This window comes from Melospiza georgiana, chromosome 12 (assembly GCF_028018845.1).
Source record: "Melospiza georgiana isolate bMelGeo1 chromosome 12, bMelGeo1.pri, whole genome shotgun sequence".
NCBI classification, from domain to species: domain Eukaryota; kingdom Metazoa; phylum Chordata; class Aves; order Passeriformes; family Passerellidae; genus Melospiza; species Melospiza georgiana.
This window is the reverse complement of record NC_080441.1, coordinates 630,852-649,401: the sequence shown is the minus strand read 5'-3', so window position 1 is coordinate 649,401 and position 18,550 is coordinate 630,852. Positions and strand designations below refer to the sequence as shown.

At 49.7% G+C, this 18,550-nt stretch overlaps 1 protein-coding gene across 3 annotated transcripts in view; it reads left to right on the top strand.

Annotated features, from left to right (window-relative positions):
* FGF13 (fibroblast growth factor 13) overlaps positions 1 to 18,550 on the top strand; it is a 194,121-nt gene that overhangs the window by 141,995 nt on the left and 33,576 nt on the right. For 2 of the 3 annotated variants that reach the window (XM_058032604.1, XM_058032606.1), the window contains 2 exons: positions 10,079 to 10,189; positions 13,784 to 13,887. In XM_058032604.1, coding sequence (XP_057888587.1) covers positions 10,079 to 10,189; positions 13,784 to 13,887 — 215 coding nt within the window. Of the gene's footprint in view, positions 1 to 7,877; positions 8,116 to 10,078; positions 10,190 to 13,783; positions 13,888 to 18,550 lie in introns of those variants that run through there. The other variant, XM_058032605.1, reaches the window with a different exon arrangement.

Below are 18,550 nucleotides of genomic sequence, written 5' to 3'. Positions count from 1 at the left end.
GAGTTGCCTTTCTCTCTACTTTTTTGGGTATTCAGCCCAGATACCTGGTCAGATGAGCTTAGATAAACCTCTTTTCTCCATCACTTAAGTGAGATATGTCTTGTTACACCTCTGTTCATACCGTGATTATTACTTGGTGAACAAAGACCCAAAGGAAGCTTGGGCTCATGGCTCTTTTCCTGATCCTCAGGGACAGACCTTCCTTCTGCTTACAGAGACTGAGACCAGCATTCTGTTTGGGTAAACTGGTTCCAGTTCTGTGCCAGTGAGTGAGCCAGGCTCCACTTCCACACTTCCAGAAGCGTCATTGACTGGTGCAGGGTCTAAGTCCAGTTCCTGGAGAGCTCTACTTCAATCCAAGACACAACACTTCTTCCTCAAAGTCCCTTTCATTTGTGACCAGCTCTGCTCACCTTCTCATTTGTCTGTGTGAATGTGGTGCCACAATCTTGGCATTTGGGTAAAAGTCACAGCAAACCAGCGCCAGGCTCTTCTGAGCCCAGTGTGAGTGATTTGTTTGCATTGTTAGGAAGCAGCTGAGCCTTGCATCGTTAACACAGCAGTGGGAGTTGCCAGGTGGGCATGCATCACAGGATCACAGTGGGCTGGGCTCTGGGGTTGAGGGGAGCCAAGCAGTGGGGCAGAAGCTCGTTCTGAGCAAAGCAGGGAGCATGACTGTGAGAGGCTGGTGAAATGCTTGCATGCAGGGGGAAGGAAGAGAACTCTCAGAGGCTCCAACTCACCGGGGACCCACTGAGTCTGTTTTCGTCAAGCTGTTGACAAAGGATGAACCATCAGATCTGTGAAAAGGTGGGAAAAGATCTTATTTGAGTAATGTGGCAATTTCCAGGCAACTTGCCTTGGCTCTGTGAAGGACTATTTGCAGTGTTCTGTCATGTGTAAAGTGGCCTTATGTTAAGTTGGACAGTGGCACACAGCCCACACTTCTGGTGTGTCCCATGCTGAGATGTAAATGATTCAGGGCCGATAGGCTGTCATTTACACTGATGTTTCCAAGAGCCACCGTGCTGGGAGGTGAGTGAGCAGATCCCTCTGTGCATACTGATGTGGGAGTGTTGCTGGGCTGTGTGGTGAGCAGAGAAGTGACATGGGCACTGCTCAGGTTCCTGGCTCAGCTCGGGCCCCCTGGGCACTGGAACAACACGTTCCCATTTCAGGAGCCTGCAGAGCTGGGGGAGTTGATCCCCTGTGTTTGTTCTGTGACCTTTCCCAGCTGATTGGCACTGATCTTTTGTGCCCCGGATAGATGAGCTTTTGTGGTTGACATTTTGGGATGACTGAATATGAATTAGCCTAGGCAAAAATATTTCTATTTTTCTATCTTCAAACAATGCCCTCCTTTTCAAAAAATGGCTGCACTACCAGGTCAGATCAAATCCAGTTTTTACTGCTATAGTATAAAGGAATTGGAATACACAGCTGGGAAAAGGCAGAACTGGGTTTTCTCTCGTTAGTATTTTCTGTAAGAATCTGAGAGGAAACTGGTGTCCCTTATGTGAGGTGTCGTGGCCATCCTGAACATTTAGCAGGTCATGTAAGACATGAAGAAGAAACTCGAATTCTTGTCAGTCACAAGACCTTGTCCTGGCAAACTTGTGTAGATAGAGAATGGGCTTAGACTATGAGAACCTTTTGTGATACATCAGCTACACAGTTACTTTTCCAATATCTCAGTAGTCCTAGTGAGATGGCTCGCCTGTTGAAGTCAGGGCTGTGTTTCTGTGCTTTGCTGGATGGGTGCCAGTTTTGGCACATCCAGTCCTGTGCACCAGTTGTGCTGGGGTCTCTTCTGGTGTTGGGACTCCTGATTCTGTACCCTGAGAAGATAAAAATGAGCCAATCACCTCATCCTTTGAGGAAGAAGTGAGCTTTTAGATAAAGTGGGTCTAGGTGCCATGTCTACACTGGTGTCACAGGAATCTGTTTTGATTTTTTTCCTGTTTCTGAGCAAGGCGGCCCAGTGCACTTCTGCAAAAAACCATGGCACAGACACACAGTCAGGAACATCCACATCACTATTTACAAGTCCCTTATGCTGTCAACATAAAAATACTTGTGTTTGCAGCTGCCTATTGTAGCCATTCTTTACTGTTAATTTTCTGGTTGGTCTGTTACTAAAATGCCAAGTTTGAGCTCTTGGGCTGGAGCTGCTTGGAAGCTCAGCTTCCACTAACACCTTTTTTCCTCTTGCCCTCAGCAATAAAGCCCAGGCTGGTGTTCTTGGAGCCCTGTCTGCTACAGCCCAGGCTCTGGGGGTGCTGAGGAGCCAGCGCAGCGTGCTCAGCCCTGCTGTGCTGCAGGCTGTGTCCAGCCTGGGGCTGGCTGCAGAGCAGAGGCTGAGTCATGTCCATGGGATATTTCACACAGGAGTTCAGTGATGCAGGACTGGGCTCTGAGCAGCTCTGCTTCCTGGTGAATAGTAATTCTGTTTACTTAGGAGAGCAAAAACTACTGGGGCCTCAGTGCTGCTGTGTCATCCCTGACTGGAGGAAGTCTTGTTTATCTCATCCTGAAAAGAGATGAGATTCTGGTGGTGCTTTTCAGAAAATAATGCTCTACTTTTGGAGAGTGTAGGCAGTGGAAACAGTCCATAGGTTTGATGTTTGAAGCTTTTTTTTCCTACTTTTTCTGTGACAGCAAGAACAAAAGAGTCTCAGGAGGGACTCCTGACACCCAATGGCAGGCTGATTTTTTTTATTTTGTCACACCAAAGCAGCTTCAAGCTTGTAACTGCAGAGGAGTGGTTTGGGGTTTAAGATGGACTGAGTGAGGCTTGGAGCTGGCTTGGGATTTTTTTCTTCTGGTCTGATTTTGATGCAGCATTTGTTCTGCCTAAACACTGTTAGTTTATATAGGGCCTACTATAAGTCTTTTACTACTTTCTATATAGGGGAACAGGAGATAACTGAGAATGTGGTTTAGTCTGAGGATGGGATCTTTTGACCCAAGGTGCTGGAAATCAGTTCCTACTTTATGGCAGCATGTCATGAGAATTGCTGGTGCTTCACAGGACACGGAGGAGTGTGGGTCCCCTGCAGGGTCACACGTTGGGCTTGTGGGCAGTGAGGAGCTCTGGGGGAAGGAATTCTCTGCTCAGGGCTGCCCTGGACCATGGACAAACTGCACGATGGGCTCTGTCCTTGCAGCTGCTTCCATGGCAGTCAGCTCTGCAGCTGGCTTGGTATTGTTCACCTGGTCTCAGATTTTGTTCTGCTCAGCATGACGGGACCAACTGTAAATCTTTTGTGCTCGGGATAGATTCAAACTCAGAGCAATCATCAGTGGTCTGGGACCTGCCACAACACAGATGATTCAGGGAGGAGGAAGGGAAAACCAGAATTTTGGCACTTTCCTCTGACTGGGTGAAAGAGCCAGCGCTGCTTGCACTGTGGGCCAGTGATGGGGATTTAATGCCTTTCTGCACAGGAGCCAGACAGCAAGGGCTGCCTGAAAACCATGCCCTGCCTCCGTCCAAGAGCCACTCCTGGCCTGGGTGCCAAATTGCACACTTTGCTTCTGCCCTATCCAGGCAACTTCGGAAGGTTCAGGCATATTTTAGTGATCAGAATCATGGAAAGAATCATCAGCAAACGCTCAACAGATGACTGGGAGGAAAAATTATGAATCAGAAGTGGGTGAGATCTTTGTCTATTTCAAAACAGTGGAATTGCTTCTGGTCAGATGGCAGCTCCAGGGAGATGATGGCACTGTCTCTGACAGCAACTGGACAAGTCTGTCCCATGCTGGTTTATCTTTGATTGAAATGGCGTTGGCAATTAACCCCTTAGCTTTAAATGTGCCCCACTGCAATAATCATAAAGAGAGAGAATGTGTGCTCAAGGAGTGTCTGGTTGTCTTCTACGTTCAAAAAGTCACTTGGAATGTAATTTTATTTTATTTAGTGTGGTGGGGAGTGAGCAGCTCTTGCTTTTCAAAGAAAATAAAGCTGTTCCTTGAGATTTTTATATCTGGAACACTGAAGTAGTCCAAAGGCTGGTCCTGTACCAAAGACATTTTCCCAACAAGATCTTCATTTTCATGTGCCATTTATAGTAAATGAAGACATGTTTGTAGGAGTACCGATAGATGAAGAGGTTGCTCATGCAAAAAAACTGGAGGACTGTTTTTTGAAACTTAAATCTGATTATGCATATATGCTATTTTTGTTCCTCTCTTTAGTTATCTGTCAAGGAACATTTGTGCAAATGAATTTTCATTATGGATTTTAAGCATGCGGGCTGGAATGCTTGCAGAAAGATATCCCAAATACGGCTTTTATATATTGCTTTTCCCCGGGATTTTCAAGGTTAGCTGAATTCTGAGTTCTAGTTAGTCTGTAAAAACACAATGTCTTGTGACCTTGTAGGACCGATCACAATGAGGCAGCTTCACTTTGATCTGAAGATCAAACACTGCTTTCCAAATTGGGAATATTTATAAACTAATGGGTGAGTCTCAGGAAAGAAAACAAGCCTCACTCATGACTGTATTGGAAGTGGAAAGATGGCAAAATCTATAGTATGTTACTGGTGAGTTGAGTAGGATGAGTTATTGCTAATAATATCCAACTGGCTGTCTCTTGTGTTGGATTTCACATGTCTTATGTGGACTGGCAGATGAGGGTAGTGGTGGAACTTGTGAATTGCAGCTATTTTTACCCCACCGTTAAACTTAAATAAGAAATTAGGAGTGTTTGTTTAATATGCTTGTGTGCATGGTCTGCCTCATAAACAAACGTGTGAGTGTAGGTGTGTGTGTGTACACAGGCAGCTCCTGCAGCCAGGGGACAGCGGGTGGCACTGGGGCGCCAGGCTCAGCACAGCGGCCCGGGAGGGACACATGTCCCTCAGGGTGACACTGACAGCCTGCCAGGGTGGCCATGTACTGGCACAGGGCCAGGCACAGGGGCGGGCACAAGGCCTGGCCATGTACTGTCACAGGGCCGGGCACAGGGCCTGGCCATGTACTGGCACAGGGCCGGGCACAGGGTGGCCATGTACTGTCACAGGGCCGGGCACAGGGTGGCCATGCACTGTCACAGGGCCGGGCACAGGGTGGCCATGTACTGGCACAGGGCCGGGCACAGGGCCTGGCCATGTACTGGCACAGGGCCTGGCCCTGCACAGCGGTCATTGGGGCAGGGTTCCTGGCTGAAGGAGAGTGAGGAGCTGCTGTGGCCGTTCCTAGCCGAGGGAAGGGCTGTGCAGCAATCCTGTGGAGCTGAGCTGTGGGGAGGTGGTGGGCAGCACGCTGTCTGCTGCCCCTGCCAGGCCTTGTCCCAGCGTGTGACCCCGGACAGGGACGGGAGCACCTGCTTCTGCTGAGGGCACATGGAGGACAGGAGGAAGGGCAAATCCCCTCAGCAGCAGGTTGAGTCTGGAAGCATGTTGAGAGCCTGGTGCTGTCACAGCAGCCCAGCCATCCCTGGGGTCTCTGCAGCCCCTGGCCCGGGGCACAAGGGACACACATGGCTGCCAGGGGTGGGTGACAGCAGCCTGCTGCCATCGCAGTCCCCACAGGGACTCCTGCCTGAACCAGCTCTCAGAGACATCCCACCCTGCCTGCGAATCCCTCTGCCTCGGGACAAATTCTCTCAATAGTTGTTTGCCTCCGGGGCTGCAGGTCTCTGCTTTATTTCCAGCCTGAACTGGCTTTGATTCAGGCTCCAGCTGCTGAAAGCATGCCGAAGAGCAGGGAGTGGGCTGCGGGGGCATCTCCAGGACCTCCCGCTCCTGGGCAGGGGGCTGCGGGCTCGGTGCCCACGGCAGGGCACTGACCCCAGGGTGCCCAGGCTGTGCCCGGCCTCACGGCACGGCCCGGCCTCATGGCCCCAGCCCGGCCCGGCCTGCCGCCACCGCAGCTCGGCGTCAGCAAACCCGGCTGCAGGAGAGCCCGGCCGCGGGGCTCCGTGCGGGGACAGAGGGAAACATGGCAACGGCAAGGAAATTGCTCTCTCTGAGGATTTCCTCGTCTGCTACCAAACTGCCGCTGAAGCAGGCGGTGGAAAGGAAGGGCGAGAGACGCAAAAAGCCTCCAATAAATCCGTGATGCAGAGAGGGCACCCCCTGTAAGGATGAGGGAGAGGCAGGGGGCAGCTGTGGCTGGAGCTGCGCCCTGCCCCGGCCCGGCGCTGCTGCCAGCCAGGTGCGCTCGCTCGGGGCCGGCGGGGCTGTTTGCTCACCGCAGTCACGTCTGTTTGGGTGTCTGCGCCTGCCGGGAGGCGGCTCCGAGCGGCGCAGGCACCCCTCCCGTGGCATCCCTTCCCCTGGCACCCCTTCCCTAGTACCCCTCCCGTGGCATCCCTTCCCCTGGCACCCCTTCCCTAGTACCCCTCCCGTGGCATCCCTTCCCCTGGCACCCCTTCCCTAGTACCCCTCCCGTGGCATCCCTTCCCCTGCTACCCCTTCCCCTAGTACCCCTCCAGTGGCATCCCTTCCCCTGGCACCCCTTCCCTAGTACCCCTCCAGTGGCATCCCTTCCCCTGGCACCCCTTCCCCTAGTACCCCTCCCGTGGCATCCCTTCCCCTGGTACCCCTCCCGTGGCATCCCTTCCCCTGATACCCCTTCCCGAGTACCCCCTCCCGTGGCATCCCTTCCCCTGGCACCCCCTCCCGTGGTACCCCCGGCACCCCCTCCGGTGACATCCCTTCTTCTGGTACCCCTTCCCTAGTACCCCCTCCGGTGGCATCCCTTCCCCTGGTACCCCTTCCCTAGTACCCCCTCCGGTGGCATCCCTTCCCCTGGCACCCCTTCCCTAGTACCCCCTCCGGTGGCATCCCTTCCCCTGGCACCCCTTCCCTAGTACCCTCTCCCGTGGTACCCCCGGCACCCCCGCCCCTGGCACCCTCTCCCCCGGTACCCCCGCCCCGGTACCCCCTCCCCTGCCCGCCGCAGCCCCCTCCCCGCCGCGGCCCCGCGGCCGCCCCGCAGCGCCGGGCAGAGCTCTCCGCTCTCCGCCGCGCCGGAGAGGAGCGGGAGGAGGAGGAGGAGGCACGGGCGGAGGAGGAGGGAGGTGGTGATAAGGGGTTTGCTGCGTCGCCTCATTTCTGTACCCAACGCACGGCTCGTGGGGAGTGCGCGGTGCCCGCATCGCTGCCGGAGGGATCCTGCCGCTGCTGCTGCCGCTGCTGCTCCTTCTCCTCCTGCTGCTGCTGCTGCTGCTGCAGTCCCGGCTCGGGAGCTGCTTGTTTACCGGCTGGGAAGAGCTGCGGAGCGAGAGCCGAGCGTGCCGGGCAGGGGAGGCTGCGCTCACCTGTCAGGAGCACAGCGGAAGAGGCTTCCCGAGGCGTCGGCACCCAGGGGCATTCGTGCTTCAGCCCAGTGCCTCCAGCACCGACTGCTTCGGGTCTCTTGTAAGCGAGAAGAGGAAAAAGGATCCAGAAAACCCCTGCAACTGGACAGCCCCTGCTGGAGTCTAACAGGTGTTTGCTGGGATTTGAATGGGGAGGGGACGGGTGGGAAGAAAAGTTAACTGCAGAAATCGGGGCTAGGAGAGATGCGATGATCTTGCACCAAGTGGATGTGCCATGGCTGCACGCAGATAGCGCGTCTGAAGAAGCTTGGAGGGATGTCTTGCGAGTGATCTGCGTGATCTCCGTAGAAACGCTCACCTCTGCCTGCAAACTTTCCCCTGCTAGAAGTTGGGAGGAATAAGAAAGCACCAGAAAGTGGAAAGGGGAGGATCCCAGAGGACGAAATCTCGAGCTAAACTGTTGCGTGCCGTGCCGGGGCTCTGGTGCTCGCCCCGCCGGTGTGTCCCGGGCCGCCGTGCGAGCGGCGGTGGGTGCCTCGGCCGGGCTGCCTGGCAGCGTCCCCGGCCTTGGGGACGGCCGAGCAGCATGCTGGCCGCGGCCGGGCGGCGACCCCCGCGTGCCTGAGCCCGCCGGGCAGCCGGGGCGGTGGCGGCCATGGCCGCAGCCATCGCCAGCTCCCTGATCCGCCAGAAGAGACAAGCCAGGGAGCGGGAGAAGTCCAATGCCTGTAAGTGTGTCAACAGCCCCAGCAAGAGCAAGGGAAGCTGCGACAAGAACAAGTTGAATGTGTTTTCCAGGGTCAAACTCTTTGGCTCCAAGAAAAGGCGAAGAAGGCGACCAGGTTGGCAAGGGTTATGTCTTTGGGGGGTTGGTCGGTTGGTTGGTTTGATGCAATGGAAACTGGGACGTGTGTCAGGTGCGGGGAAAGGGGGAAAGGCGTTTCAGGGCTCGTACAATGGATGTGCAGGACCTGGGTACCCTATGGCAGTCCTTTCCCCTGTCGTGTTCATTTGGTTTCTTTGGGTAGCACACGCTGCTGTGTGTGCCTCACCTGCACACCTGTGTGCACCCAGGTAGCTCTAAGTCAGCTGTCTGTCCCTCTGTTACACACATGCAAACACATGGGTGCATTTGTGGGGGAGATGCCAGCGGGCAAGTTCCCACACACGCATCTCTCTCTTTAATATATAGTTGTATATTAAATAACTTCATGGTCTGGAGATCTGGTTTTGGTGTCCTGCTTCACAGAATGCCTGTGCCATGCTTTACCTGCTGATTGCAGACAAGGCTTTGTGCTTTTGCTGGCACCTTCCAGAGTTTTGCTTCAGCGCCCTGTGCCTTTCTAGGAATGCCATACCTGCATCTGCCCTGTGCACACGAGGCTCTCTGGGTCACAGGTGCAAAAGGTCAGGTGTGAAGCCTGAGTCCCTGATCTGAGTGCATTGTTTTGGACGTGGGAGGAGCAAAACCCTCTGGCAATGCTGCCGTGGCTTTGCTGTGCTGGAGCATTGATGCTTGTGCCACTCCACCTGTCTGCCTTGCTCACGGCTTGCCAGTACCTTTGGGATGGATTATGGCTAAAGAGCCAGAGTGAGGGGTGGAATCATTTCTGGTCAAAAAAGTTGGTAGATAAGAGTTGTGTGTCCATCAGGACTCTTATCAAAGTTGCTGATAAGATCTAATACACTTAGGCAAACTGTGGTAAGCTTTTGCCTTCACCCCCTGCTAAAATGAAGTGCAGTAGCAGAGCCCCAGTGCCTTTGGTTACAAAGACAAGGAGTCTTATCCAGACTTAGAGTGCTGGAAATGACACACCACATCTTCACAGTGTTTGTCTCTGAAAAGAACGAGATGTTGTGGAGCGAGCTGCAGGGCTGCATGAGCTCCTGACAAACAGAACTGTGTGAAATGACTACAATGCAGATGTCATTGGGATTCAGTGGGCGTAGACCTTTTTTGCAATTACTCCTGATGCTTTAGCCAGATATCGTGAATGGCACACTTGACAGCTTATCCTGCTGTTGTGTACTTTTTGGTCTAGAATGATATGAAACCGTGTGAGATATCTCGCTTTCTAGCTGTGAATGTGAGGATGGTTATGGAAAAAAGAAATCTATGCAAACTATGCGTTGTTTTGATCTTTCTTCTTCTAGTTGATGAGGTAATTACCTCAGCCCTTATGGTAATATTTATTTTGCAGTTCCACACATTGCTGGATTTCAGGGTTTCCCTCTCCATTTTCCATATGTTCATTGAGTAGTTTATCGCTTTGGATGCTCTGTACTCTCTGGAGCAGTGAGGAATAGGGATTTGTTTATTAGAGCTGCAGCAGTTCCTGTGCTAAACGTTTGCTGCTATATATTTAGGCTCTCAACTGTCACTGTGGCTCTTATTAATGCTATTGTAATAGTCTTCTTTTTCCTCTCCATCTTAGAACTCACACCTTTTAAAAAGACTGAATGTACTCTTTGCCAGCTCATTTTTAATCTTAAATGAGATAGGGCTGGGCTACTGGGGCCAAGCAGTGCTGCTGGAATCTGTATTCACTGGAAGTAGATTTTACTGTGCTACTCACGTTGTAATCGAAAGTGGCATTTAATCATTTTGGCAATTGATTTCATAGACATAAATGTGATCTCAGCCTAAATGAAAAGTGATGCAAAGCTGGTAGCCCTGCTTTTGTTTTGGGTCATTTTCTTACCTCAGCCTTGAGAAGAAACCTGAAGATTCGTTTTTCTCATCCTGCTCGCTTGGAGTGGCACATCAGGATTTCCCACGTTAATCTCACTGTTGTTTCTTTGCAGAGCCTCAGCTTAAAGGTATAGTAACAAAGCTCTACAGCAGGCAAGGATACCACTTGCAGTTGCAAGCAGATGGAACAATTGATGGAACAAAAGAGGAAGACAGTAGTTATAGTAAGTGTCACGAGAATAAATGGTGTGTTTGTGCATTGTGGTGTCTCCCTCCCCTGCAGGTCCCCTCAGAGCTGCTGTCCTGGGCTGGCTGAGCGAGTGGCAGCAGCACTAATGCCGTGCTGGCACCAGAGTCCTTCAGACCTACTGGGTCTGAGAGAAATACAGATAGAAATCACTTACAGAAATAATGAGCCAGAGGAGGTAATGATGACACATGTGACAAACAAAGCAAATGTTATCTCCATGGTAATCCAGAGAAGTTCATTGCTGTCCTTTGGATTTTATTAGATTTTTTTTTTCAGCAGGGAAAATTTGCTCGCCTACTCAGAGCCTGAAATAGAATAACGCTATCTCCACTCTCACACAGGGGCTCATTCAAACAGTGCTGTGGTATTTCACAAACTGGGACTTCAGCACCACTTTCCACTTCACATTTCCCTATTATTATTATTATTATTTGTTACCACTTATAAATTGTACCATCAACTTTCAACTGGCTTTCCCTCAGGTTTTCTGTGAAAAAGCTCTGGACATTTTTACTTGCTGGTTTTGACTGGGTTTTTTTACAACTTTGTGGATTAATAGAAAATGGGAGAAGATGACTAGAGCTCTGATTTGGTGTGTGAAAAATGCTTAAGGATCTCACACAGCTAGACAAAAATATTTCAAGACTGCTAAAATAAGGCAATGTAGGAAACAATGCCCTGCAGAAAGTGTACAAAGGTGCAGGTGGCCAAGCCAAGACTGGCAGAGCTCAGAGAAATGTTTATGTTCATAAATCCAGCTGTAGCCTGCTGCCTCTTCCTGTGCAGCTTCATTTCTCTGTCAGCTCATACTGCACAGAGACCTTGGCAACGATCATCTCTCACTTAGGCATTGCTTAGCTGTTCATTAGGAGGATATCCTTACATCCTTATTTAAAACAATGCAAATGTAGTAGGGAGAGAGTAGGATGCAAATTGCTTTGGATTATTTTGTGCTGACACCAGCTGGTCACAATAGGAAGCAATTAATTTTGCTGTCACTTCTTTGCCACCCCTTCTGTCATTTCTGCACACATGAGGGGCATCCCCTAGAAGTGAGGTAACCCCTCCATCCTGCTGTTCCTCTGGGGACTTGCAGGGATGCTCTCTGTGCCTCTGCTGTGGGTCCTGGCAGGGGTCACAGCTGGGGACAGGTCACTCACTGCCCCAGAAGCCAGAGCTGGGCATGCTGCTGCTCAGGGACAGGGCATAGCAGCTGCTGCTGAGAGGGACAGTCCCATTTTTGGTGCAGTGCCAGCGCCCCTGCCCTTGGAGGCTGCAGCAGGATGTGCTGGCACAGGGCAGAGTGGGCACTGTTCCTACAGGGCCAGTTCCCCACAGCCCCTTCCCAAATTCCAGCAGTCTGTGCCACAGCCACTGCTCATCCCACTGGGGTGTGAACCAGCTTCCAGTGTGCCTCGAAACTGAGCCTGGATGTGTCTGCCAGGGAAATGTGTCCCAGGGCTGGGAGCAGCAGCCAAGCACCCACCCATGGCTCAGGTGCCAGAGCAGAGCACTCACCTGTGGCTCAGGTGCCAGCCCGCTTGGACAGGAGGGCTCAGCCTTGGCTCTGCCACTGGCCAGCGAAGCACAGCCAGGAATTCCTCATACAGCCCATGCCAGTGGCCCATGGCACCTCTGCCCCATCCCAGTGGCCCATGGCACCTCTGTCCCTGCTGGCCCAGCCCAGTGGCACCTCTGTCCCTGCTGGCCCACCTCTGCCCTCTCCTCAGCTCTCGCTGACAGCTCTGCAGCACTGGTTGCAGTGGAGCCCATACTCAGACCTTTGTGCTGAAAAACCCCAACACCTGCCCTACTTGTAAACGTGCCATTAAGAAATCACCTTCCAAAAGAGACCTGCAGGTTCTGCCTGGGTGCTGAGCTTTAACTCCTCCTCTCCAGCCTACTCAGAGATCAGCTGCTGCTTTTTGGGGCTGAACTGCAAAGGACTCGTGTCCAGGGGAATATTTTCTCCCCCCAGTAAACTCAAGCATTTGATAGAATGAATGAAAAATCCTTTTCCCTTACTGAAATCTAAGTTTGTTTTGCCAAAAGCTGCGCAGAACTGGAGGATTTTCTCTGAGTGAAGGGAAAGTGATGGGTGTTGATTTTGAGCTGGAGGTGAGCGTGAGGAGGGTCTGCATGCATGGTTTGTGTTTGTACACTTGTGTCTATGAAAGGGGAAGAAACCCACAGATTTTATGATGCCCTGCATTTATTTGTTAGTTCTGGATATTCCACCTTTCCTGCTGTGCTTGACCATTGTAGGAAGTACAGCGCTGAAGGGTGCCCTGACCTCAGGGCATTCGATGGGCTCTTGGCATCCCCAAACACAGAATTTAGGATCTATGTTAAATGCTGTCAGGCTGAAATATTTTATTTTACTGAAGTATGACTATTTGGGGGTTTTCGGGCTGGAAAAAAAATTATGATGGATCATAATTCTTAGCCATAATTTTGAAAATAATAAAAATATTTCAAATTCATAATTTGGTTTTAAATTGGCTTTAGACAGTGACCATAAATATCAAACTCCAGCCTGAAGCAGACCAGAGTTTTTCAGCCAAGTAATAAATCACTGGAAATGGGAAGTAGTTTGGCATCACTTTGTCCTATCTCTGCATTTCTGCCACAGAGTGGAAAGAGATGCTTTGGGTTATGATAATTTTTTTAACTCCCCTTTATTTTTAATCCTACGTTTTGAACTCAGAGTACTGTATTCAACTCATTATTTCTTGTGTTCAATTTTAACATATCCATGAATCCAAGCAATGGCAGAGCTTTGCTTTTTTCCTTTTTTTTTTTTCTTTTTTTTTTTCTTTGCCACTTTGCAAACCGGAATCTTCATTTTTTGAAGAGTTGTTTCTGTGCTTATAAATACTGCCACTATTAGCATGTGTACAAGCAGAAATGCAAGCAGAACATTCAAAGCAGCTCAATTTTGAAAGCACAGATTTAGGGGTTGATCTAAAGAATATGCTGCCCTTTCATTTCATTTTGAAGTTATTTAACTCTGTTTTTTCAAACCCATTCTCCTCTAAAAAAGAGGAAAAATTAAACCCCAGTGAGTTATAAGTGGAAACATTTTGAGATGCTAATGATGGTTTTCAACTTTTCTGAATTTCATCTTCTTCCTTCCTTTTGGTCAAAATGTTTACTGACTTTGAAAACAAGTTTTGATTGTCTTGAAAATTTTTTTGTTTGTTTGCTTCTGGATTCATTCTTGCACTTAATGGCGCAAGAAAAGCACCCTAACAAAAGCCAAACAGTGCTCGAGTGCACTGGGCAGAGCCTGGGCTCTGCTCACCAGGCAGGTAAGTTCTGTTAGCTGTCAGCAGTTCCATCTCCAGAGGGAAGGAGAGGCACTGATCCCTCCGATCATTCCTGAGCTCCTGCTGGCAGTTGCTGTCAAAGGACTTGGTGGCAGAAGTGTTGCTCTGTAGCACCCACAGAAATTATTATACGCATAAATAGAGATTTGTACTTGGTTCTGGTAATTCTGGTTTCATTTTCTATCTGATCTGCATACTCCAAAGGATTGATTTTGCTCTCCGTCTCCTTTCTCTCCTAGCTTTGTTTAACCTCATACCTGTGGGTTTACGAGTGGTGGCGATTCAGGGGGTTCAAACAAAGTTATATCTGGCAATGAACAGCGAAGGATACCTATATACATCAGTAAGTAAATGTTTTAATTCTGTTCTCTGTGGAATTGTGGCAAACTAATAACTTACTGTTGCAAGGGATCTGCTAATAACCTATAAATGAGAGTTTGGAGCAGAGTCAATGTGGTGGTGATAGTCTGCTTCTGGTTTATGAATCTTTTCCATCAGGAGCACCTAGGGATGTGTGGATTCACACTGTGGTGCCTTTGAGTAATCCTGAAATGTGAAACATTGCAAAGCCCCCAACCCCAGACAGAAAGGATCCTCTCCCTTGGTCCCTGTGGAGTGACTGAGCTGGTCAGAGTGGGGCACTGAGGGGAAGGGACAGCTTGGTGTGTCCCCCACGCGCCTCAGCATGGTTTGTGTCTTCCCATGGGATCTGTGTTACTCTAAGTAAAAAGAGTTAGAGAAAGTAATTATATTTTTTTGTTTGGTCAGGATTTTCAAATAGAAATTTTATGGCTTCAGGTAGGTGAGTGAGTAAAGAACAGCTTTATTAGTAGTTTTGATAAGAATGTCTGTTAATAACTTTCAGTGACGTTTCTCACGAGAGCAGACGGTGTTTTTATTTAAAAAAAAATTAAATAGACCACTTTTCAATTAAAAACATTTAGCTGAACTATCTTCAGGAATTTTAATTATACAGATTTAATAGATTTTTCCCAAGGAGGAAAATAGAGGAAAATGTATTCTATTATCTACTACAAATGATTCTCTTCTATAAAAGATTCCCTTAATCCTGATAAAAATTAAGCAAACTTATTCAAATCTCTCATTTATTTTGCAATCCTGACAGCTGGGAGCAGGGGCAGCTTTGCATATTTTTTCTCCTTCTGCCAGAGCAGGAGCAGCTCAGGCCTGGCAGTGCAGGGACAAAGGAACGTTCCAGAGAGCGCTGGGTTTGTGCTCTCAGTGCAGAAATCTCTACTTTCTGCTGGTGTTTGTGCTTTCCTGCAGAAACCCCTCTGTCTGGCAGGGGAGGTGGGCAGGGGATTTACCCTGCAGTGCAGTGCCTGCTCTCTGACACACAGCCCTGAGATGATGAGCATCACTCCCAGTTCCCTGCTGGGAGGAGAAGGGGCACAATGTGGCCCTGATTTCCATGAAGTGCAACTTCTAGCTTGGTATGCATCTTAGGCAGAGCTCTGCGATTCACTTTGGTTGTGATCTTTATTCTTTGCATGGATTAAGGGTAGTTCTTCAGATGGTTATGTTGCCTTGAATCGTGTCTTTCTTGAATCCTTTAATATCTTTGAATTCCATAATTTATGTCATTGCAAAATTAACTGGTGACATCTCTCTGTTTCCCCCTTAGTGGAAATATAAATAACGGTGGTCATTTTTGTTTCCTTATTAGACAACTATATTTTCTTACATTTATTTTTTAATCTTCTTGAACTTGATGGGCTCAACAAGGCTTTAAACAGAATTTTGTTGTGTGGTTTCCCAAATTCGTACTCTTAAATTCTCTTCACAAAGACAAGTGGCCACTTAATTTTGATCTACTTTTCTAGGGGAAGTTGTCATCCAAGTTCTCAATAATCCTGGGTTTATCCCCTGCTGCCTTCTGCTTTGGTTGTTCTGTTCTTTGCAATAATCACAACAAACTCTCAGGGGGAAAAAGCAGCTCTTGTCCCTGTCAATGAGCTCAGGGAATGGACAAGGGCTGGTGAGGAGCATCTGCCCCTGCTTCAGGCTGCCAGAAATCCAGCTCCAACACTATTTTTCAAGTGTTTCTAGCATTTCTTCTGCTGATAATGGTCCTTTCAGCAAGGGATGCAGTCTGACAGTCTGATGCATGGGAAATGAACTCTATATTTTGGGTTGTATTCTTGGTTGATATAAATGAGTCCCAGGAGAGCTCAGCTGATTTATACCAGCTGAACACTCACCTCTTCCAGGAAAGCCACCAGGGAGCCTGGGGAACAGATCTGCTCAAGTAAGTGACATCCATCTACACATCCTGAGGGTTTCAAAGCCCCTGCAGGGATGTGTTCCTGAATGGGATTTGTCAGGAGCAGACAGATGGCAACATGGGATTGATCAAGTGCAAAAGCCCCACAAAACACTGTCAAGTTCCTGAAGCAGGAGAACAGGGGAAATAGAAGGGCACTTCAGTTGTAGATAGCTACAGCAGATAGTTGCACCATTTCCAGAGAGAAATGAAATTAGCATTGGTGAAACAGTTTAACAAGGAGAGAGATCACTGTGGTCTCTACATGCTCACCTGGTTTTGGCTGTGTTGTGAGCCTTGTGTCTGTGCAGAGGGCACCAGGGGTCTGTCCTGCCTCTGAGGCAGCCTGCACTGTGCTTTGCCTCAGCCCCTGACTGTGCTGGGGAAGGAGGTGAATCTTCTCCAGGGGGATCAGTGGTGTATCACAGATCTGTGGAGAGCAGATACCTGGAGCTGGCGGCCAGAGGTTATGGATAGTTTGCAGCATCTGTCAGTTAGAGCAAAAGTAGGATCTGTAGGGTAATGATAAAAGCTCCTTGGGGACAAGGCAGCAATTCAGCTCAGCAAAAGAAAGATAAACTGTGAAACCAAATATGCAGTTCTCTACATGTGTTATAGGGCACATGGAAGTCCTGGCCTGCAGGGAAGGGAGGTGACCATGTCACATCTCCAGATCACAGAATTCCCATCTGAAATGGTTTCTTTCCTGCAGCCAGTGTCCTCCAAAGTCCATGGCTGTGGTGTGACTGCTCCTCCCAAGCTGAACCCACCCTGAGAGTTTTATTTGGAGCGACCTTGTTAGGAGCTGTTTGGAGGCACATCTCCTGGTGCTTGAGCATCCTCTCCCCGTGCAAACACCATGTTTGATTCATCCCTCACACCAGCGTGGTGCTGCTGCAAGATGACTGAAACCGTGTTCTGGCCTGTGTCTTATGTAACCACACCATGAATCATTTTGTGGTTTAGGGTGGCTTTCATTTCATCTTATTTTTCTTTCTATGAACGACCACATCTTTCACGTGACCTCCATATATGCCCCACTTGGATTTTTCTGGTTTCATATGCTGTGAATTCGTGTGTTTGCTTGTCCTGGACATTGGAAGGCTCTGTTTGGCAGACAGGCAGTGCTGCAGCTGCTGCTCTCTCACTGAGGGGTGCTGGTGTGGCAGAGGAGGCTCCCAGCCATGCAGAGCAGCAGTGGGTGAGGCTCCTCCAGGGGAGGGAGGGTGGAGGTGCAGGGAGTTGGGTGTTCTGCAGAGGCTGAAACAGCCCAAAATACTCCGATTTAAAAACAGCCTGTGAACCTCCTGCCATGCATTTTCCATGAGCCATCATGGTAGAGTTTTTCAAACCATGTAGTGACTGTCAGTGAATTTTCCTATATAACATTTTAAGACAGGTGATTTTGTGCTTGTTTCTCCTGGGTACATTGTCAGAAACAGTATAATTAAACATGTGCTGCTCATTGCACAGTTCTGGCCAGTCTCAGAGCAGTGCAGCTCAGCTTGGGAAGAGGGTTCATTTCCCCTCTTGTTTTGCTGTGGGTTCCTGTGTTCTACCAAAGCATTTCATTTCCCAGTGTCATGGGCAGTTCCTCACAGCTTCTCCCAGGCTGGAGGGAGCCCTTACCTGAGAGTGTCCTGTGTGACAGGGACAGCTCTGCCCATGCCTCATGCAGCCCTCCAGCCCAGCTGTGGGCAATTCAGGGCACTCAGCTGGTAGGATGAGGTGTTTATGTGCCTTTGCTAACTACTATGGGATGAGTACTTTGGGTTTAATATTGCTGCAGGACATGCCTTCCTTTTGCCATTTCTGGTCTGATGTCACTTGGTGCAGAGCTAGCAGGGGTTTAGGGAGCACTTGGGGATAAAACCCTGGGCAGAGCTGTGTGTACAATTTACCCTGAGAGAGCATTCAGCTAACACTGTCCTCTGTATGTAAAGCAAACTGTCATATATACCTTTGGTACCTGCACTGAAAGTAAATATTGTGTGAAGCGTGCACGCTGATGATAGCCAAGAGAACTGAAATGGGATTAAATTCTCAGAGTGATTCAAAAATTGGTTTTGGTGAGTTGAAGAGAAGTTTGTGCATATTTTAATACAGAGCAGTGCAGTGGAGATCTGCTGTAGCTAATGGGAATGGCTGGGGCATTTATAATGAATTACTGGCAAAGAGCATTTTTCCACCTCAGGGAAATAGCACAGACCAAGACATGGAGGAAATAATCAAAAGCTTCATCTGGTTAAATTTGCATGTCAGTATAAATCATTTTTTACCGGAATGCAGACTACACCTGAATGCAGTTGACTCACTCCAGTGCCAGGGTGGGAGGTGCAAATCCATGTTTTCCTGCCGCTGTGCTGGGCAGGGGCTCAGCACAGCTCAGAGGGTGCTGTGTCCCTGCTGTGCTGCCAGCCCTGCCTGCTGCCCTGCCCACAGCCAGGGAGCAGGCCCAGGGCACAGGAGGCTGCCCTGAGGAGGTGCCAGGCACTGCAGAGCTGATGGAAGCTCTCTGAGCCCCCGCCATGGGCACTGCTGCAGGTGCTGCACGCTTGGCTTCAGTGGTGCAGCAGTGCTGCAGCACGGGGCTGGCTGCTGCTGCTGCTGCTTGCACGGGGAGGGGGAGCCTGCTGGGTCCCACTGGGGCACCCAGGCTGGGGTGCTTCTGCCCAGCCTCAGCCTCCAGCAGGGCGTGTGCCTGGCAGGTTCTGGGCTGGGT